At 41.4% G+C, this 22,559-nt stretch overlaps 1 protein-coding gene across 2 annotated transcripts; it reads left to right on the forward strand.

Moving 5' to 3' along the window:
• The first annotated feature begins 4,755 nt into the window (after positions 1 to 4,755).
• Positions 4,756 to 20,947, forward strand: Cep20 (centrosomal protein 20). 2 transcript variants are annotated; one of them, XM_032912728.1, is made up of 5 exons: positions 4,756 to 4,851; positions 8,462 to 8,659; positions 9,916 to 10,000; positions 15,512 to 15,645; positions 20,349 to 20,947. In XM_032912728.1, the coding sequence occupies exons 1-5, from the start codon at positions 4,824 to 4,826 to the stop codon at positions 20,426 to 20,428; spliced, it is 525 nt and encodes a 174-aa protein (XP_032768619.1). In that variant the 5' UTR covers positions 4,756 to 4,823; the 3' UTR covers positions 20,429 to 20,947. The 2 variants fall into 2 exon arrangements, with proteins under 2 accessions (XP_032768619.1, XP_032768620.1); XM_032912729.1 differs by having other exon boundaries at positions 15,535 to 15,645.
• Positions 20,948 to 22,559: the final 1,612 nt, after the last annotated feature.

Below are 22,559 nucleotides of genomic sequence, written 5' to 3' on the forward strand. Positions count from 1 at the left end.
ATGGTGATAAGTGTTTGGAGATCCTTCTGTGGAGAAATGCAGAGCCCAGCGTGGCCCTTGTGGGGACAGAGTGACATGGTTCCTGCCCCTGGAACAGGACCCCGGTGTGAGCCTCCAGGAGTGTTGATGGCTGCAGTGGGCATAAGACTTGTTTGTGTAATACTGTACATCTTTTCTGGACTTACTAGCACTGAAGGACTCTTTCCTTCCGAGGAATGTCCTCCCTGTTAATGACTCCATGATAATTAGAAGTAGCACAAATCCAAAAGTCAGGGTATGACTACATCTTAGAAAAATGGTAAATTCTGGGGGTTGGGGATTTAGCTCAGTGGTAGAACGCTTGCCTAGGAAGCGCAAGGCCCTGGGTTCGGTCCCCAGCTCCAAAAAAAAAGAACCAAAAAAAAAAAAAAAAATGGTAAATTCTGGACCCTGCAGGACAGCCCTTAAGGATGTGTATGACTACAGCTTAGAAAAATGGTAAATTCTGGGACCTGCAGGACAGCCTTTAAGGATGTGGGAAAGAGCTCTAAATACATGAGTTCAAAAAATATAATTTCTCAACTATGCAAAAAATAAAGATGCAGTATGAATTATATGAGGAGTTTCACGAATCTAAAGGAACAGAGTAGCTACACAATGAGCCAGCTTATCAAAAAGAAAGACAGGCAGATACAAATGCTGAAAGGATCAGTCTAGGACAGAACAAAGTTAGGCTCAGGCATGGTAGAAATGGTCATTTCAGGGCAGGGTCCCACCCAACTAGCTTATCATCTGTGCTTAATGAAGGCAGACAGTTCTCTGAATTCTTTTGCAATGTTAAGGGAAAAAGAAGTTTGCTGTCTCCTAAGAATCAAAGGGCAAGGAATCACAGTTTGTTGGCTGATTTATAAGATAATCAAAAGAAAACCTGGAATAAATGATTAAATGATATGTTAATAATATAATATGTAAAATAAAAGAGTGGACCTGTGCTCTGCAGGAGATGAGCTATGTAGAGAACTTTTTAGGATAGAGAGAACTGCTTGGAGAACACACACACACACACACACACACACACACACACACAAGCAACTAGGGCATGGACAAAGAGATCTCTTAGAATAGCAAGCAAGGAGAATATAGACAGAGATTTCCGATTTCCATAGAGAAAGAAGAACATAGAAGCAGACTGGAAAGGCTGTATCAAGCAGAACACAGGTTTTTAGCTTGGATCCCTGATTTGACTTTGCTGCTCTCAGTCACCCCTTCTCTCAGAAACCCTCTCCAAGCCAAGGCTGGTTTTTGGCAAAGAAGGTGCTTCTGATGTGGTTTAGCAAAATCCACTAACCCAGTTCCTGCGCTGATCTGGTATTTTTTTTTTTTTTTTTTTTTTTTTGACACAGGTTTCCTATTAGCCCAGGATAGCCTAAAACTCATGATCCTCCCATCTCCACTTCTGTAAAGCTCACCCTTTTAATTACTGGAATCAAAGCTCACCATTGATTCCAGTAAGCATATTCGATGGTTTAATTATGTTAAAGACACGGAGCAGACTTATCACTCTCCCAGAGTTCCCTAGAGAATTCTGAAAAACTAATCCTGAACAACTGGTGATTGCTGATGGCCTCTGTGGTGTGCCTTTTCTTAAATACCACATAGAATGCAGTAGTTTGACTCTAGCTTCTTTCACTGAGCATGTGTGTTTGAGCATCAGACATGTCTCACAATCTCAGCTCCTTTTCATCAATACCCTATGGAACACGCCATGGTTCATTTATCTGTTCAGCAGTTGTAAGACAGGCTATTTCCAAACTGGGGCAATTGTTGTAAACAGGCTTTTACATGAACATGTTTTCACTAGTCTTGAATAAACTCCTAGTACTGGGAATATAGCATTGGCAATACATGACTGATAAGCATTTGTAGAGCTGTGTTCCAAAGTAACCCCTATCATGCCACTCATATAGTATCCTGGACAACACTTAGGATTGTCAGTCTTTCTTCATTGATATTTATTCTTGGGGGGGCGGGGAAGATGTCACAGTGTACATATGGAAGTCAAAGAACGACATTTGAGAATCTGCCGTATGGGTGGAATCCAGGGTCCAAGCTCAGGTTGTCAGGCTTAGCAGCACCATTACACATGAGCCTCTTACCAGTCTCATCAGATGCTTTTATTTGAATCTTCCTGATTCTGTGCACTATTCTTATAGATACGTCCTTTTCTATTAGCTGTTAATAAAATACATTGAAAATAAGAGCAAGTAAACTAAAGGGTGAGAAATCTTGGTGCCAATATGTTCACTTACCAGTTAGCATCAGTAGTGTCTGCCTTCCCCATCCTCACCAACAGCGTTCAATGGGAATGGATGTTTTATTTTTAAATTCTATTTAAAGAGCTAGTAGCTTTTATGTTACTGTTGTGTGATTTTTCTAAGGAGGTGTAAAAAAATATCTATTCATCCCAAATAGTGAAGACCAGAGAAAGATTTTATTGAGTTCAGCTTTGTGAGTAAATGAGTTTAGGATTCCTCACAAGAATATGGGTGATTCAAGGCAGGTGCACCACTGCAGAGTCCCACTCCTCTGTCATTTTTTTTAACCTTTGATATATTTTAGCATTTCCAAGATTCACTATAGCTGGAGCAGATATAACTGTTTATTTTGTTGCCATGGCTGAAGTCTTCTGTAAATCACCATAGCACTCTGCTTCATGATGGTGTTAATCATGTCATGCCCACAGAAAACACCACCATGATTGCCCTGAGTGACTGAGCGCCTGGCTCAAGCAATCATCTTGTCAGCACACAGAGTAACTGATCCTGTAGATATGCTACACATCCAGGAAAACCATTATTTTTTTTTTCAAGTTCTGTCAATTTGCCTGCGAATTTCATGAAATCATTGTTTGTTTGTTTTTGGTGTTTTTTGGGGGGTTCTTTCTTTTCTTTCTTTATTAACTTGAGTATTTCTTATATACATTTTGAGTGTTATTCCCTTTCCCTGCTTTCGGGCAAACATCCCCTCCCTCCCCTTCTTTATGGGTGTTCCCTCCATCCTCCTCATTGCCGCCTCCCCCCCAACAATCTAGTTCACTGGGGGTTCAGTCGGAAAACCATTATTTTAAAGGAAAAATTTGAGATGACTGCAGTGTATCAATTTTTGGTGAGCAGAGTGATAAAAATCAGTCACATTCTGCTTTGCCTCTGGAATTCCTCATCAATGTATTCAGTAATGCTGTTCTCGCCTGTAGAATTTGGTTAATCCTTCTAATTTTCTGAGTTGCTGACCAGGTATTCATGCACCATGGATTCACAAAATAGAGAAGCCTAACTGAATAAGATCATTCTAAGGTTACAGGTTTCTAAGGCTACTCAGGTCTTCAAATTTATGCAGCAAGAACTTTCAAACTTTAAATTTTAAAATGGCTTTCAAACTTTAAAATTGCTACCCACTTTAAGAAATATCTCAGGAGCCAGGCATGGTGATCATTGCAGCACTTGGGAGGCTAAAGAAAGGAGGGCTAATTCAAAGCTATCCTATGCACTTCAGAAAGAAAAAAAAAAAGACAAAGCTAACCTTAGGAAGAATAAACATCTATCTTCCCGAGGCAAATTTAAAAACAAAAACAAGTTGTGCCAGTATGGGGGCAGTTATCACTTTATGAGACTGAGGCAGGAAGACTGTTGTTAGTTCAATGACAGTCTGAGCTACAGAGTGAATGCCAGTGGACTATATGATAAGGCAGACAAACAAAAACCACCACCACCAACAACAACAACAAAACCAAAACAACGCAAAACAAGTCTATATTTTTTTATTTCTTACAGTTCATTTCCTTGAAAATTTGCTCACTGGCATCCACTCATAGACTTCTACTATTGGGCTGTCCAGAATTTTAAGGGTCCAGTGTCTGAGCTTCCCTGGAGAGACAACTGCCATTATACTGCCTCACATCGTTTTTAATGTATCATTCCCATGTTCTCTCTTCTCGAAATGCTATATCTTAATCTTTTATCCGTTATTTCCACAAATAACTCGAGGATTCCAAATGTACTCGGTGTTAACCCTAGTGTAGAGAGCAGGCTTTAAAGAGACACAGGGGCTGGGTTATCACTTCCTCCACCATTTGGTGGTGATCTTCCTTTAGAAAACTCAAGTTCCTCCTCTGTAAAACGGGCATCATTGACTGAGGCGTGTAAAACCTTCCTAGTGTTCACCTTAGAGTGGGTGCCGTGTAAGACGATTTTTTTTTTTTTTTTTTTTTTTTTTGGTTCTTTTTTTCGGAGCTGGGGACCGAACCCAGGTGTAAGACGATTCTTAAGGTGGTATTTTGCAGACTAACAATCTCCATCCATAGCATTCTGGAACTTGACAGCAAAACCAACTCTTGGTCCTCGCCTCAGAAAGACCCAAGGGTGGGCCAGAGCAGTCTGTTCTAACCAGTCTTTCAGGTAATTCTGACTCTGGATTGAGTCTGGGACTCGTGCTGAGCACGTAGTACCATCCACAAATTCTGTCAAACTGAGGTGAAGTGAGCAGTGAGCAGTGAGCAGTGAGCAGTGAGCAGTGAGCAGTGAGCACTAAGACTTCAGCGGCTACAACAGGCAAACCCAGTTCTACACGGATTCGGGTGTGGCTCCGATCCCTTTCCCGCATGTTGGCCCGCCTCACACGCTTGCTGATTGGTGGAATCTCTTGTGGCGGCTAGCCAATCACCGGAGTGCAGACACAGACATGGTCTGGGCAGAGCCTGGTGAGAGCAGTACTCCTATTGGTTGGAGACGGCGCCGCAGAGCGGCACATACACACTGGAGAGGCGTGGCACCAGCGGCCGTTGAAAAATGGCGACTGTTACTGAGCTGAAAGCTGGTGAGTGCATTGGGATGCTCGCCTGTGGGAAGCGTCGGGCCTTCCGTATATAATAGAGATGGGACGGAAGGAGAGCTCACGGAGTCCCGACTTGTCTTTTTCCCGGGTCGTGCTGGGGTAGCAGGGGGCCGCCGGGAGCAGCCTTTGCGCATGCGCTTTGTTAGGGCCAAACTTGGAACTGGAGGGACTGTTATCTGTGGTCCCCTCAGGACCTCTGGGCATCTCTTAGGAACCCCCCCTCCCCCAGTCCGACAGCGCCTAAAGGTCTGCGTTTTCTGAGCTGACCATGACAACACCACAGCCACGACTTGGTAACAGACACACTTCTCAATGATTTGCGCGGCTAGATAGGTCTACTTTGTCCTTTGGGAAAAACCTGAGACAAAGTTGTCCATCCCGGCTGCTCTTCAGGATTTTTCGGAAGAGTTTTTCTAAAATGGTTGGTTGAAGGGTGCGTGCAGGTTCCATCCCCAGGACTACAAAAACAAGGAGTAGACATAAATGATACGTGTATACTGTTAACTCTGAATTAGACTTAATGCTTGAGTCGTAATTGGAATTAGTTAAGGTTCAGTGTGTGATTGTATCAGACACTTCACAACTCATCTAACAAGTACTTGATTCTGTGTCCATTTCATACATGAGGTGCTGAGAGGTGGAATATTTCACCCGAGATAATTTAGATAGAAATAGACTCATGTAGAAACCCCATAAGGTACAGTGGTGCACCAGGTCTTAATCATGCCATTCTGCTTCCCGTATAATAAAAAAGAGTTCTGAGTTTCAAAGAATTCAGAGACTAAGCGAATGGAAATGGTAATGGAAATCTGGAGAGGACCAAGTAGGATAGTTTGGAGACTAAAATTTAGTAACTATTAACTGCATATGTATGTACTAGGGACACTGTGCTGGTGAGCATTCCAAAAACAGACATGTCAGTCCCCATGAGGGACTTCACATGAGTCAATGAGCTCTTCTGGAGGTGGGAGTATACATAGTACATGTATATTATGTAAACTTTCCATAGAACTTCAAGGTAAATTTTGTGGGAAATAAGTTGGGTTAAGACCAATTCCTGAAGACATTTTTATAATAGCAGCATTGTAAGCATAAGACTACAAGTAGTAAAATGATAAAGATCCCAGGGGTTATCCCTATAAATTTAGGGGATCTCCTTATGTTTGTTTTTCTGCATTCTCTGGTTCTTGATATGCTTTGTGTCTAAGAGAAAAGTAATAAAAACTTGTTAACTAATCAACGGTCTTATATTTTATGGGCTTTTACTCATTTAAAACATTCTTCCGGGCTGGGGATTTAGCTCAGCGGTAGAGCGCTTACCTAGGAAGCACAAGGCCCTGGGTTCGGTCCCCAGCTCTGAAAAAAAGAACCAAAAAAAAAAAAACAAAAAAAAACATTCTTCCATTTCACCTAGATCTTTCTCTGAGAGGTAGAATTCATTACCTCAGAGAAGGCAACTGAGGTATGGGTTAAGAATCTGCCACCAAGTATGAAGGACATGCTACATTTCCCAATACCAGCTTCATTACTTTTCATTTTCTGCTAAGTTTGTGAAGTACTGTGTGTACTTCATAGTAATTGGGACAGGATGCTCGCCAGTAGAAAAGAATCTCTCAGTTTCCAAAGATGGAACTAGAGAACAAGGATTGTGTTATGATCCTAAGTATGATAAAGCTTTCCTTTTATGGACCTGTTACAAAGTATAATTGATTGACAACTGTAATTAGTATACCTGCAGAAAGGTTGAAGGAATGCTTTAGAAATAAAGAAGAAAAATGAAAAGTCTAAGAGTGTGTATCCGTAATCACATGGCCAAGGATTATTGCTATTTACCAAAGATTAGAAACTTTGCTGTATGTAACTAAATGTATGCAAGCTGATTTGTGGATTTTAATTACTGTGGCATTTTGATGCTTTTGCCATTGACAGAGCAAAGTGCACTGTTAAATTACATTTTTTTTATTATTATTTTTTTATGTATATGAGTAGTACACTGTAGCTATCTTCAGACATACCAGAAGAGGGCATCAGATCCCATTACAGATGGCTGTGAGCCACCATGTGGTTGCTGGGATTTGAGCTCAGGACTTCTGGAAGAGCAGTCAGAGCTCTTAACCACTGAGCTATCTCTCCAGCCCTAAACTACATTTTTCATCAATAATGTAAGGTACTATATTATAAATATGTTATATTTAGTGAGCTCTTACTGTATTCTAGGCATTATATTGGTTTTCTAAAGTTGCTGTTTAGCCACAAAGAACTATTTGAAATAGGAAGGTTCCATATTACTGTTAAGGGATGATGACAGCTCAACCCAAGCCCATCATGTATACTAAGTCTGTACACTTAAAGCCTATTAGCTCAACTTCTGATGTTTGTCACAGTATAACTTTTCAAGACATAAGGTCACATTTCACATGCATACTCCTGACTCCTTAAGTTAACAGTGGTATAGTCCCTTATTAGAGTCTCATTAAGATTTATTTTTGCATTTGTCTCTCTCTTCTCTGTCTTCCTTTCTCAGCCTGTGTGTGTGTGTGTGTGTGTGTGTGTGTGTGTGTGTGTGTGTGTGTACCTACATGCGTACAAGAGTGTAGTTGCCTAAGGAGGCCAGAAGAGGGTCTAGAGTTCCCCAGGAATTACAGATGGTTGTGAGCTGCCCATGTAGGTGCCAGGGAGCAAACTGAGGTCCTCTGCAAGAACAATATGCATTCCTCACTAAGTCATTTCTTCAGCCCTTTGTGTTACATTTCTAATTAGGCTGGACATTTCATAATTCTACTGTTGGGCTAGATGTACCTTACCTGTCATGCATGAGGCCCTGGGTTTCAATCCTCAGTAACACAAGCATTGGGGGTGGTAGTGAACACCTATAATCCTATCATAGCCTACCTGTGAGATAGAGACAGGAGGATTAGAAGTTCAGGGTCACATTCAACCTACATAAGGAGTTTAAAGCTAGCTTGGGATACAGCCTAGGTATGAGGCCCAAGCTGTTCTGATTTCCCAGCCTCCCAAGTACTGGGGGGAAAAAAAAGCTTTGGATCTCAAAGTTTCTCTGCATTAATAGTGATAATGACACATAACTTCTTTTGTGGAGGGCAGGTGGTTTTCTGTAATCATCCTGGATTAAAGTGCTGTCTAAATCCATGTGGGAACTAACTGTAATTGTGTTCATCCTTTTCTCCCATCAAACTATCGTCCCTAACTAGAGATCCAGCATTGACAAACTTGAATTTACACAGATATATTGAGGGGATCTTTACTAATGTCATTGTTCAGCTTGTCTCTGAATCAAGAACTGTATTTGTGTCATTCTCCCCTTTTTTTTTTTTTATATTTTTTTATTCAAGTACACTGTAGCTGTTTTCAGACACACCAGAAGAGGGCATCAGATCTCATTACAGATGGTTGTGAGCCACCATGTGGTTGCTGGGATTTGAACTCAGGACCTCTAGAAGAGCAGTCAGTGCTCTTAACCATTGAGCCATCTCTCCAGCCCGTCATTCTCCTTTTAAACATTATTCTTTAGCACATATCTGAAATATCAACATACTAACAGAAGCATTTATATTTTATATTTATTTAACAGTTTTAAAGGACACCTTGGAAAAAAGGGGAGTGTTAAGACATTTAAAAGCAAGGATCCGTGCTGAAGTTTTCAATGCTCTGGATGATGATCATGAACCCCGACCATTGTTGTCTCATGAGAACCTTCTAATTAATGAATTAATTAGGGAGTATTTGGAATTCAACAAATATAAATACACAGCCTCTGTCCTCATAGCAGGTAAGTAGTTATTCATCACTGGGGAAAAGATCTCCTTTTTCCCCCTAATTCTTAGAAAGCATTTAGCCTGAATATGTAGTTTCATTGCTGTGTCATGCAGGTGACTGAACACTTAGTATCCCATAGGCTCTTGTCATTGCATGAACAAATTCTGGTGAGCTTTATGCTGTCAAGGAAAGTTAAGAACTAGGGCCTTTTACTGCAGGTTCTTTGTAGTGGTGGGAGCTTTGGCTCCCAGCAGGTTGTGCTTCCAGCCACCAGCCCAAGAGCTCTCTGGATTCTCAAAGAACACACACACACACACACACACACACTCACACACATTTGAAATCTATATTTCATCTTTGCTGCTCTATTACCTTCTGGGAAGGCCCCCCTCTCCAATAGGGCCCACATCCCTTTCCATCTACATTACTGGATGGTTTCTCTCTTGCAGCTCTTAAATCTGATCCTTCTCTCTCCTAGTCATGGTGACATGATGATTCTCCACCACCACCACCTTACCCCCTCTCAGTCTCTTGTCTAAGCAATCTAAAAGTCCCACCCCATCTCCCTGGCCAGCCAATGACAATTCTTTATTAACAATTGAAGCCAGATGAGAGCAAGGATTGAAGCCAACTGGGGGCAAGGACCCCTCAGTCTGGAAGCGTGGCTTTTGGGAGCTGAAATAAGACAAAGTTCTTCACGTGATGTTAAGCATACATTCTCATAAAGGATAATGATTCTGCTATGTTGAAGGAGCTCTAAAGATGAGTACTCTGTCTGCATTTACACTTGCATTCCAGAGGAGGGCATCAGATCCCTGAGCCATCATGTGGTTGCTGGGAATAGAACTTAGGACCTCTGTACGAGCAGCCAGTACTCTTAACCTCTAAGTCATCTCACTAGCACTAAATGGATATATTTTTAAAATGAGTTATTTAGTATTACCATGTGTTTATGGTCTATAGACGTCTCAGAAAACATACTGAAGTCCAGCATTGTAGTTGCAGAAACCATATTACCAATCACAAATTAGAGATATAAAAACTAGGTGTGTGTTAAGCTGTAATTAAGTTCCACATTTAATTGTTTGGGTATATATTGACATCATAAACTCATGTGTATGTTAGATCTGTCTTGAATGTGCTGTCAGCATTCTTCCAAAATCTGAGAAATGAGAAATGTGTCACCTGGAAGATATGGTTGTTATTATCAAAATTGAATTTACCTTTTAGATTAATAGACTCAGTGTTTTCCTGAATTTTTCCCTCCAGAATCTGGTCAACCTGTAGTTCCATTGGACAGACAGTTTCTCATCCGTGAACTAAATGCCTTTGAAGAATCAAAGGATAACTCAATGTAAGAAGTTTTTAAAAAGAGGTTTGCACATGTTGTAATTAGATCCTAATGTCATAGTGCTGGCTATGATTTATTTTAACCCAACAGGAACTTATTTAGGTTTATTGTATATTACACATTGTATGAGATCGAACAAGTGTAGTGCAGACATCTGAGGTCTCTGGTGCAGCTGAGCTTGCTGTGGCTTCAGGCGACTCAACACTTAGCCAACCATCTGCTTCCCTGCTCCCTCCCTTACTTTTCCTCCCTCCCCTCTTCCTTCCCTTGGGGACTTCCCTCAATCTGTTTCTTTCAATGGTGGTAATTGAACCAGGGCCTTGAGTGTGTACAACAAGTCCTTTATCCTGAGCAGTGTCCCTGGCCCAGCTCTCTACTTCTTTCTTTTTTAAACTTTATTTTCTTTCGATTTTTTTTTTTTTTTTAAATAGTCCCAGTTGTCTTGGAACTCTAGCTCTGTTCTAGCTTGGCCTCGAACTCACAGACATCCATTTGCCTCTACCTCCTGAGCGCTGGGATTAAAGGCATACACCACCACCAACTGGCTTTTTTAAACTTAAAAAGTTTTTTGTTTATGTGTATAGATGTTTTGTCTGCACGTATGTCTATACACCACATACATGCCTATACACCACGTACATGCCTGGTTCCCTCAAAGGGAATCATGCCTATACACCACATACATGCCTGGTTCCCTAAGAGGCCTTGGAGCTGGAGTTACAGGTGATCATGATCCAACATATGGTCCTCCAGAAGAACAGCTTGTGCTCTTAATGGCTCTGAGCCTTCTCTCCAACTCCTCCCCCTTCCTTCTTTCTAAAAATGACTCCTCTTGGCCTCTAGATCTTTTTGTCTTCTTTCTGAAGCTTTGTTCTCTGAGTTGTTTCTTCTTCATATTTAACTCTTCCTCCTCACTGCTTTCTTCACTTCAATGTAAGAACAAACTCAGATCGCCTCTCTAAAAGGGCCCTCCAATCAGCTTCCTCTTACCTCACCACTGCTTTATAGTTTTTTATTGCCAGACCTGTTTTTATTGCCTAGCATCAAGTATGTGTCCAGTTTTTGCAGTTGTAATGCTGACTTCTTTTCTCCACGTGGCTTCCTGTCCAGTGTTTCTTGTGGTTCTTCACTGTTGTAGGAGTCCCCCAGTCTTATTTAGTCTCGCTTTCTTCATTGACTCCTTTAAATTTAAATGGGGACTCCATAGGTTCTGTCTTCTGTTTTCATTTCTTTTCACATACCCCATACTCTCGAGTCTCTAGGGAGGTCTGTATGGGGCAGATGTGCTCAGACCACTTTTCTGGTTGGGCCATATTTCTGTGGCATCCCAAATGTAGTATGCTCTACTACATTTGCTCTTTTTGCTGACTCACATGTTCCTCACAGGCTTTTCTTGTGGCAGCTCAGGTTTTTAAAGGCAGAGCCAACAGGCAGTTTAAAGACAGGTTTTCCCTGCCAGTCCTTCACCAGCACTGTTGATTCTGCCTCTGGTTATCTCTCCAGTCTCAGTGCCCTGTGCCATGCTGTTCACACTATTTAGGAGTTAGGAGACTCATTTTATCCTGCCCTCTGTCTTTCTGAGGCAGCTATTGTATTGTTTAAAAACATTCAATAAATTTCCATGGTGCACATGAGCGAGTCAAGCTCCAGTGGCTTGACCCACCTCTTAGTGGCACACAGTTGATTACATGGTCCTTTGCCTTTGCACCAAATGTTCCCTCTCCTGGAAGCCTGAGATCACTCTTCTTCAAACTTCTGTGGGTTTACCCTTTATCTTCTTGGCCCTGTTTAGATGTTCCCACAGGAATTGGAAGGGAGAAAACTATCCACAGGTTCATGGCTATGAGCAGTTTGTGCTCACTGCATTGAATTTCAGCTACCAAGAAAACTGATTATCTGCATACAATTCAGGTGATATGGAGAAGAAAAAAAGAAAGCATTTCTTAGTTCCATAGTTTCATGTTCTCTTTATATTTGTCTTTGTGCTAACATGACAAGACTGTGGCAGATTTTAACAGCAATCTAAACAGACTACAAAGGATTATAATGGCTATTATGCTAGATTTTTAATAAATAAAATGATTCAAATGAGTGCTGAGTACAGCAGTTGACTGTTATTATAGCACTGTATATTTATCTGTTTCTTACTGCACTTGGTCATTGATTTGCATGGGGTATCCAGATTGTTCAGCTTTGTGTTAGTCAGCTGAGGAGCTGAAGGAAAAGCTTTGAAGCACTAGGTGTGAGAGAGTACAGCGAGCTGACTGCTTGCCTACACTAAATTTGACTTTGTATTAACATAGTGTTTGACTTATGCATTAACATGGTTTGAACCCTTAGATAGGGAACAATGGCCTGAATGAGAAGTCTTTTGAGGGGTCATAATGAGAGTATTGGTTTTTTGCTGCAAAACATCTAGGCGATATAGAAAAGTGTAAGGTGGTCACCAGTTGCTGCCCACTGACACCTCTCACTTCCCAAAGATGACCCAGTGAACATTTTCCACTTGCATTATTCAGACACAAGCACATAAAGTACAACTGTGTGTTTTTTTCTTCCACATATGCGGGAATTGTTTGTATACATCTCTTTTTCAACACTTTAGTATCTCTTATTTGGGGGTCACTGTAGTTTGTCTCAGAGTTTTGGGTGTCTATTGAAGGCTGTCTCTGCTTCCTTTCCTTCCCATGCAGAGTCACATCTTCCCCTTTAATTGCATTCTTGTGTTGTGGATTTCCAGCATTTTACTGTTTTGCCAACATTTATCTGACACTTGCTACAATGTGGGGCACTGTAGACACTGAAGATGTGGCAGCATGGTTTTCTTGTCATCTGACTTGGGGTATCCATATTTATTTGGTGAAAAAATTTTAAGGGGGGTGTTATCACTCTTTTACAGAGCTAGAGGTCATGAGTATACTAATCACTACATTTGAGTGTTAAGCAAAACAGTAGGTAATAGTTTAAACATTTGGACAGTTTTTGAAATGTGTGAAGATTCTCAGAGTAGCTGTCTTAGTGTTCTATGGCTGTGAACAGACACCATGACCACAACAACTCTTAGAAAGAAAAACATGTAATTGGGGCTTGCTTGTAGTTTCAGAGGTTTAGTTCATTCTCTTTTTGGTGGGAAGCATGACACCGCATAGATAAGCATAGTGCTGGAAAAGTAGCTGAGAGATCTCCATTTAGAACTACAGGCAAGAAGAAGAGAGAAGACACTGATACTAGCTTGACTTTTGAAACCCCAAAGCCCATCCCCAGTGACATACTTCTTCCAACAAGGCCACACCTCTTAAATCCCTCTCCAGTAGCACCACTCCAATTCAAATATATGAGTCTCAGGGGTTCATTTTTATTCAGACTACTGCAGTAGCTAAGAAGGTATAGTCATTCTAGAAGAAGACATTAGTTTTTTATTTGAAGATGTTAGGAGCAAGTAGCTATTAGATTTTTTTTTTCCCCTAGCCCTTTGGTAGCATTTTGCAGCAGTTGAACAAGTTAAAAAAAGAAACTAATAACCAGCTTTATTTCTAGAAAGTGAGGGAGCTTCTTGTAGCCCTTTAGGAATGTGTGTGTGCTGGGGCTGGGAGTGTGGGGGTGGAGATCAAGCTTGGGGCTTTGCACATGCTAGGTGAGTGTGTGTCCACTGAGCAACACCCCTAGCTATACCTTTTAATTTTTTTTTTTAAACATGGCCTTTTAAAACTTATTTTTGGAAATAAAGTTTACTGTCTATTAAATTGTACATTAAATGTGCTAATTATGTATCATCTAAAGCAGTTTAAGATATCTGACATGTAGATTTTTCTAAATCTGAAGCAGATTCTATCCTAGGTCAGAAGTAAAACTTTTTATCAGTCTCAGACAAGCTGACTGGAAGGGGCAGAGACATGGAGCCTGTCCTGAGAGTTTTCTAAGGCATCTGTCTCACTGAGAGCCTGCAGGTGCTCTGGCCTGGAGGAGCTGCTGCAGAACACACGTGCTCCTGCCCCACACATTACTCCAGAACTCACTGTGTGCTGGGTATTGGTAACTGGGTTTACCTGACTGTACTTCCAGATATCTTTAGAGGTTTCAGGCTTCTGGAGGTTCAACTGAAGCCATGGGATCTGCTTTAGACTTCCTCAGCTCCTCATATATGTGCCTGTGTGTGGGACTGCTTGGATGTTTGCAGGCTGTGCCTCCCCCAGAGAGTGATCCAAGAAAGCAAGTAATTGCTCCTTGACACCTTGTCCCATTGGTAGAAATGAGTGTGGCTCAGTCAAGCATAAGATGTTTAGACTCTGTTCTTGATAGGAGTGTCATACTTTGAACCATTTTATCAGCTGGGCAGGAGATGGATATCTCAAAAATAAATGCATTTACTTCTGTTTTCAGGGGTAAGATTGGAAGCGAGGGAACACTTCTGTGCTGTCAGTAGAGTAGCCTTCAGGGTCAAGGGACCACCTAACAGGACTTTGGGTGGCATATTTTAAGAAAGAGCACATAGGAGTTGGTTATGAGTGTAAGTGTTGTTTGTTTACTCCTGAGAAGCTCTAGCACACTCCTGAGCTGTGGTTTTCTCAGTCATGAGTTGGTAGTGCAGTGATGGGAGAGAGGAAACTACAGAGTGACCTTGTAGATATTGGTTACTACCCAGTTTGCCTGTTAACTTATGTGCTGTTCACTATGCACAAGGTACACAGCTAGAGACTCGACATTATCAACAGCAAACCAAACATGTGACCTGGGGATTGCTTACACCCTTTAAGGAAAAGAAACATCAGGGAACTTTAGGAACCAGATCTTCAGGGTCCACAAAAGCAGGATATGAAGGCAGACCACGAGGGTTTTGTTTTTTTTTTTTAATTTATTTTTTTCTCCATCTTTATTAAATTGGGTATTTCTTATTTACATTTCAATTGTTATTACCTTTCCCGGTTTCCAGGCAAACATCCCCCCCAACCCCTCCCTCTCCCCTTCTATATGGTTGTTCCCCTCTCCATCCTCCCCCCATTACCGCTCTCCCCACAACAATCATGTTCACTGGGGGTTCAGTCTTGGCAGGACCAAGGGCTTCCCCTTCCACTGGTGCCCCTACTAGGCTATTCATTGCTACCTATGAGGTTGGAGCCCAGGGTCAGTCCATGTATAGTCTTGACCACGTGGTTTTTAAGCATAACCTTGGCAGGACAGTGGGTACTGAACCAGTTTTAGGTTCTAGAAAGGTTTTAGGATGGCCTTGGAGTTGACAAGCTGAATTCCAGTGTGTTATTTGAAATTCCATTTTAGTTTAGATGATTTTAATGGTGGTAGTGTGTTTTCAGAGGATTTAAAAAAAAATCTCATTCAAGTTAATTGGTACTTTTAAATTAAATGAGCAGTTGCCACTTGGATAATCTATTTTTCTTCCCTATCTATTGAGTTAGATGGCCATTTCTGTGTCAGAGTTTACCTTTAAAGTGAATGTCTTAAGCTTTTCCTACTTATGAGAAGTGAATTGATTTTGGTTTTGCCTTCTTCCTGAAATAGTCCTCTGTTATATGGAATTTTAGCCCATTTCTTGCGTGGTCCTCCAGATGGAGCCCAGAATGTGCTTCTGACAGAATCAACACTGCACCCTGCAAACAAGCATGTCAACTGGAAGCCCAGCAGAAGACCAGATGGTAGGAGCTTTTACTACTTCTCCTTAACTTCTTTGAGTTTGTTCTCTGGAGCTTGTCTAGTTCAGCATTAGCCTGTACTATTTAACTCCAGAAAGCCAGTGCTTTGGAGAAAGAAAATGTCGACTGGGTTAAAGTACTTAGATACAATGTTAAAGCAAGGTCTTGAAAGACACCTCATTTCCACATCAGCATGGTCTTTGGAGCAGCCTGGCTCAGCACACTGTACAGTTTTCTTTGAAATGAAGAAGTCACTTGCCCTCTCCTCCCAACCCCCTTTCCTCCCATCTTTCCCAGACTGAAAAATACAAGATTTCTACTGTACAGAGAAGCCATGTCTCTGTACCCATTACATTTTCAGGATACTTTCTGTGGTAGATGACAGTTAACTACAGATAATAGATTTCTTTTTCCAAAATGCTTTTGAGATAGGCTCTCACTCTTGTTCAGATTGACCTTGAGTTTACCATCAGTCTTCTTTCCTCAACCTGACAGTACCAGGATTAAATGTGTGAACAGCCATGTCCTTCTCACCTTTAAAATGAGCTTTCAGAGCAAAGCCTGACGACTCAGGCTTGTGATCCAGGCAGTGAAGACTGAGGCAGGAATAACACAAAGCTGAAGTTAAGTAAATAAAGTAGAAATGAGAAAGTGAAATGAGCTTTATGTTGATTTGGTTATGTTGGCAGCAGGTCCTGAGTTTGCTCGTGTGAGCTGGGTGTTTCCCCATGTAGCAGACTTGGTGTTTTTTTCTCAGAAGGGTGTTTACAAGTGGGGTTCAGGCAGCTGATATGGGATTTGAAGTAAATTCCTAAGAAATGTCCAACATGCAGATTGCTCTGTATAGTTTTTCTAAGCTGCTACAACCAATGCTGCCTCTTTTGAGTTACTTGCTGCTTCTTAAGTTCTGAAAGCAACATACTTGTGCTTTAGGATAAGCCCTCAAGATATTTGTGACTTGTTTTATTCTCTTTTTGTTGGAATGCTGAGCTGACTGGGTTAAACTAATGTTCTACTAACTTGTACTAACTTTCTAGAGAGCGAAGACTGGGAGAAAAGTGACTCAGTGCAGGCCAAAGTTTAGCACAAGGCCACTGTTCAGACACACCAGAGCACGAGTGTAGGAACTTTCCAAGTTCATGCCAGAAATCGCTAAGGCTCTGACACTAGTGTAGAATACTAACCCACTAACCCTGCTAATGCATGCAGAAACCTCTGAAAGTCTCAAGGAATGTACAGTTGCCTTTAGCCTTCTTTGCCCTGACCTTCTTGACTCCTCAGACCCACCTCTGGAAGATGCTCCTATTGGCCTTTTACTAGTCATTCGGGACTAATTCTATGTGTTCAAGGATCCAAATATGTGTTACCTTAGAATGTGCTTATGGATCAGTGGGTCTGGGTCTCTACAGTGTGGTATTGCCACAGCTGTTTTTTGTTTTTTGTTTTTTTTTTTTTTTATTGATGAACTAAGGCTAAGGTTTCGGTTTTATAATTGTGTAAGGTTGTATCTTTGTCTGTATATAACATCATCTCTCCTGTGGCAGTACCTAAGGCAGAATTGCTGGTTCACAGACAGCATGGGATATTTAAGTATATATAATTTCATATTATTTAGTTCCCTACAAAGGCTTTACTAGTTTGTACACTTAGGAAGAATGCATGACAGTCCTAAGTTCCTGTGCCTGGTGGATGGTGATGAACCATAAATACTCGTTAACACAGCAACCACAAGACTCTTTAGTGTTATGAAGAAAAAATAGTGTTTTGGGATCTAACTTTTGGTTTTTTTTTTTTTTTTTTTTTTCGGAGCTGGGGACCGAACAGGGCCTTTGCGCTTCCTAGGCAAGCGCTCTACCACTGAGCTAAATCCCCAACCCGGGATCTAACTTTTGTACTGTGTTAGAATCTCTTTAATATTAGTGTAACGGCAGTAGAATGCTGAAAATGAGAAAATTGATCATAATCCAGGGTCAGTTCTTCTAAGGTAAAGGTTTTCAGATTAGCTCTGATAACCTTCCACTGCAGGGAGAAAGGAAGAGGAGGAGGAAAGGAGGAAGCAGGCAAGCTGGGGAGAGAATCCCCCTTATATGCTCAGTGCTACAAGCAGTATGAGGCCACTCAGTAAAATGGGTTTGGGCACCGCCTCTGTAGAAAGCCTAGAGAAAGTTTATGAATGAGGGTGGCTGTGGAGCTAAGAGACAGGGACAGTGATTTTACAGATACTTTATTCTTGTTTTTGTTTGTTTGTTTGTTTGTGACAGAGGTTCTCTATAGTCCTGGCTAGCCCAGTACTAGCTAGCTATGTAGACCAGGCTAGCCTCGAATTGAGAGATCCACCTGGTTCTGCCTCCCTAGTGTTGGGATTAAAGGCTTGGATCTCTATGCCTGGCTTACAAGTTATTTTCTTGATCATCATATATTTTTCTTGACACACAGTGACCTCTTTGTAATGCCTTGAGAAAAGCCTCAGTCATAAGTCATCATCTGGTACATGGTTCTCTGGGTCCACCTACTACAAAAGCTGCATGACTCCTGCCTGGCAGCTCTTCTAGCTTTAGTGGAAGGTGTGAAATGCTGGAAAGAATTGCATAGGCACCCACCTTTAGCAGGATAGCCTTTCACTTAACTCCTGCACTGAGCAGATGTGATCTTTGAGGCAGGGTGGATTTTGTTCTAAATAAAAGTTAAGGCTTTTATGATCAGTATACTTTAAAGTGCAGAAATAACACCATTTGGGCCAACAAGCTGGCTCAGTGGATGTAGATACTTGCTGCCAAACCCAGCAACCCAACAGCCTCAGGACCCTCACAACAGATGGGAGGAACCAACTTCTAAAAGTTGTCCTTTGATTTCCATGTACACCTGCTATGACCTGTGTATACATGTGTGTGCACATGCATATATACACACAGAGAGAAAAATAAATTTATAGGCTTTCATTTTGAATTTTATGTTTGTGCTTTCTTTCTTTCTTTTTTTTTTTTTAAAGATACAGGAAGGTATAGGGTCTTATCATGTACCCTAGGCTGGCCTCACTGGTGGCAATCCTCTTGCCTCCATTCCTTCAGCTGGGATTAGAGGCATATGACTCAGACATCCTTTTTTTGTTGTTGTTGTTTTTTCTCCATCTTTATTAAATTGGGTGTTTCTTATTTACATTTCAATTGTTATTACCTTTCCCGGTTTCCAGGCCAACATCCCCCTAACCCCTCCCCCTCCCCTTCTATATGGGTGTTCCCCTCCCCATCCTCCCCCCATTACCCGCCCTCCCCCCAACAATCTGTTCACTGGGGGTTCAGTCTTTGGCAGGACCCAGGGCTTCCCCTTCCACTGGTGCTCTTACTAGGATATTCATTGCTACCTATGCGGTTGGAGCCCAGGGTCAGTCCATGTATAGTCTTTGGGTAGTGGCTTAGTCCCTGGAAGCTCTGGTTGGTTGGTATTGTTGTTCATATGGGGTCTCGAGCCCCTTCAAGCTCTTTCAGTTCTTTCTCTGATTCCTTCAACGGGGGTCCTGTTCTTAGTTCTGTGGTTTGCTGACATCTTGTTTTTTGTTTTTTTTTTAATAAAGTTTTATATTTGTTTTTTGTGGCAGTGGTAGGGGGTGGTATTTACCTGCATGTATGTCTGTGTACCATATACATGTCTGGAAGGAAGCCAGAAGATGGCATCAGATTTCCAGAGACTAGACTTACAGAGCATTGTGAGCTGCCATGTGTGTGGTGGGAACTGAACGTGGGTTCTCTAAAAGAGCATCAAGTGCTGTGAGCCAGCATGGCATGTGCACCTATAGCCCCAGCATTGGTGGAGCAGAGACAGGTAGATCTCATTGTGGGTTCCTTCCCTAGTGATGGCATTAAAGGTATATCTCCCCATGCCCAATTTATCTTTGGATTTTATTTAGTTATCATTTTTATTATACTTACATGTATTTGTGCATTTGTGGACTATAGGAGTCAGTTCTGTCCTTCCATGTAAATTTTAGGGATCGAAGTTGGGGTCAAACTTTGTGGCAAACATCTTTACTCCCTGAGCCATCTTGCAGGCTTTAAAAGCACTTTTCACTGTTTCCTGGATAGTGTTATAGCTTTGATAGAAAGATACAAACTACCCCTCTTTTTTTGTGTTCCACAGGAAGGCTCAGCTAACAGGCAGTCATGGTGGTTTTATTGGTCCTCCAATGCTGATTGTACACTTGTCCTTTCTCTGAGCTCATTCCTTATATCTGAGATAGTGGCTCACAAAGTTCTATGCTGCACTTCACTCAGAAAAAAAGAAAAAAGGAAAATCAAGCTGAGTATGTGCTGGAAGCCTGTGACATCAGCACTCAAACTGAGGCAGAAGGCCAGCCTGGGCTAAATAGTGAGACTCTGTTGCTCCTCTGCCCTCCAAATGAAGAAACATTTGAATTATTACAGTTAGTCTCTAATAATAAATATTTATTATGTCCTCAATGATGTTTAGGAAATGAGAATTCACAAAGTAGAGTCAATAAGATATTTCAACAGGTTTGCTGCCAAGCCTATAATGACCTGACTTCAACTGATTCCCTCAAGTTGTGCTCTGACTTCCACATGCATGTCAATACATGTTATAAGAAAAACTCATAAATTGCTAGTATAATGCCTTATAATGTGTACAGGTATGCTTGCCTGTCTGCCTGTTTTGATTTGGAGTGAATATTAACACCTGCATATTTTCCCTAGATGACCACCTGAAGAAGGACACAGGGCCAAGAACCATGACTGAAGAGCTTCATGCTGCTGCACAAGCAGTCATTAGATGATGTGTACACCAGGCTTTTCACCTCGGCTGTGTGTGGAGTAACTAACTTATTCCCAATGCCATCAATTAGACCACCACTGTCTGTAAATGTTTGAATGTCTACAAACATTCAGCCACTCGTGGTTTACTGCATCTGTAGAATACTGATCTGTCATCTAGTTTGCTGGATGCCACTGGGGGAATTTATTGTTTTCAGGATGTATTTTTAAAGTTCTCATTTGTGAAATCTGAAAGGTCTTTTTAGTACTTTGCATAGTTTGTTTTTTTTAAGGCCAGCTCTAAGTGCTGTTGACGTGCCACTGGTAAAGCACTCACCTCCCATGTGCAAGGGCCTGGGTTCAGTCCTAGCACCGAAAAAAGAAAACACAAGAACAGCTCTTTGTCCATATGCTCTAATCATTAAACTTTTTCTAGCTAGAATTATATGGACCTATAGGGAAAGTCATTCATGTTTTTGAAAAAATATTTAAAGGGGCATTAAAACCAGAACTTAATTCCTACAAAGTTTGATTTTTTTTTTTTTTTTAAATCTGAATTACTGTCTGCCCTGGCTAGTTTTTTTTTTTTTTTTTTTTTCGGAGCTGGGGACCGAACCCAGGGCCTTGCGCTTCCTAGGTAAGCGCTCTACCCCTGGGCTAAATCCCCAGCCTGCCCTGGCTAGTTTTATGTCAACTTGATACAAGCTAGATTCATTTGGGAAGAGGGACTCTAAATTGAGAAAATCACTCCATCAGATTGGCTTATGGGCAAACCTATAGTACATTTTTTTTTAAATTAATGATCAATGTGGAAGGATCCACCCCACTGTGGGTGGTGTCACCCTTGGGGAGGCAATCCTGGGTTCAGTAAGACTGAGCAAGCCGTGGGGAGCAAGTCAATACATAGCACTCCTCTGTGACCCCAGCATTAGCTTCTGCCCTGTTTTCTCTCAGTGATGAACTGTGATGTTGAATTGTAAGCTGAAATAAACCCTCTCCTGCCCAAGTTGCTTATGGTCATGGTCTTTATAACAACAAGGAACCCTAAGACACCGTCTAATGCTGATCTTTAAACTAGATAACAATACTTGATTCCCCAAGAACAGTTTAGCTCTATTAGGGGATTTAATGAAAAGGTGAGGGGGGAAATAATTACTTTTATTTTGCTTTAAGTAAACAAAGAGTTTATTATATAAAGAATGTAAAATTAAAGTATGTGCTGGGATCTCAGCATTGGAAACAGGTGCAGGTTTCTAGACTCAGGGTACTCCTCACAGCCTAGGTTCAGAGTAGTCTCTCAGCTTCTAGCACTGTGGACTCACTCATTCAGGAACCAATGTTTAAGGCTGCACACATCCCCATTTCCATTTTTAAATCTGCACTGACTAGAGTTATAAATTCTATTGTGTTCCCTGTTCAAATATAAATATCAGCTTTTCCCAGAGGGCTTGGGTAATGTTCAGAAGTGTCAGCTATGGAAGCTGTGCTATCTTAGGAATTGCAGTTATGTAGGGCCAGATGAAGGGAAAATGCTGGTGTTATAATTTTGGATATGGATGTAAAATCATCAAAGTGGAAGGTACAAATTGTCAAATGTAGCCTTATGCATTCCTGAGTCTTGATTCTAACCTGTCTATGCGTAGGCCATGTTTTACTCTCAATAATCATTTACTGCATCTCAGCTCAGTTCTGTGTAGATTGTCATCTGAAGAGGGGCTGACTGGAGCAGGATCACTGGGCAGGTGGGGACTGCGAAGGCAGGACTGGTACGTGTGTGCACTTGATACCTATTGTTCTTACAGGATGCCACAACCTGGGGAACCAGGTATGTATGAAGAGCTTATTTGAATAGAAACCATCTATTTTTAAAATGTGTTACCATTTTTGTTTTTTTTTAAATTATCCAAATAAAGAAACATTTTGTATTTTTAAAAGCTGAGGAAGAGCCAGGTTGTGGTGAATGCCTGTAATCCAGTTAAGTACCTGAGGTTTAGGCAGGAAGATTAGTAGTTCTAAGCTAGCCCTAATCTGTAGCCAGACCCTGTGTCCAAAGAAAGAATCAAGGGGCTGAAGAGATGGCTTAGTGCTTAACACTTTTGCTCCTTCAGAGGATCTGATGCCCTCTACTGACCTCTCTGAGCTTCTGCTCTCACA

This window comes from Rattus rattus, chromosome 9, assembly GCF_011064425.1.
Source record: "Rattus rattus isolate New Zealand chromosome 9, Rrattus_CSIRO_v1, whole genome shotgun sequence".
NCBI classification, from domain to species: domain Eukaryota; kingdom Metazoa; phylum Chordata; class Mammalia; order Rodentia; family Muridae; genus Rattus; species Rattus rattus.

What these genes read in the sequence shown, in the direction of transcription:
- Cep20 (XM_032912728.1), top strand. Translation starts at nt 4,824, where the DNA reads ATGGCGACTGTTACTGAGCTGAAAGCTG. An exon ending in TGTTACTGAGCTGAAAGCTG is followed by an intron (nt 4,852 to 8,461) that starts GTGAGTGCATTG and finishes TTTATTTAACAG; the next exon opens with TTTTAAAGGACACCTTGGAA. An exon ending in GCCCAGCAGAAGACCAGATG is followed by an intron (nt 15,646 to 20,348) that starts GTAGGAGCTTTT and finishes TATTTTCCCTAG; the next exon opens with ATGACCACCTGAAGAAGGAC.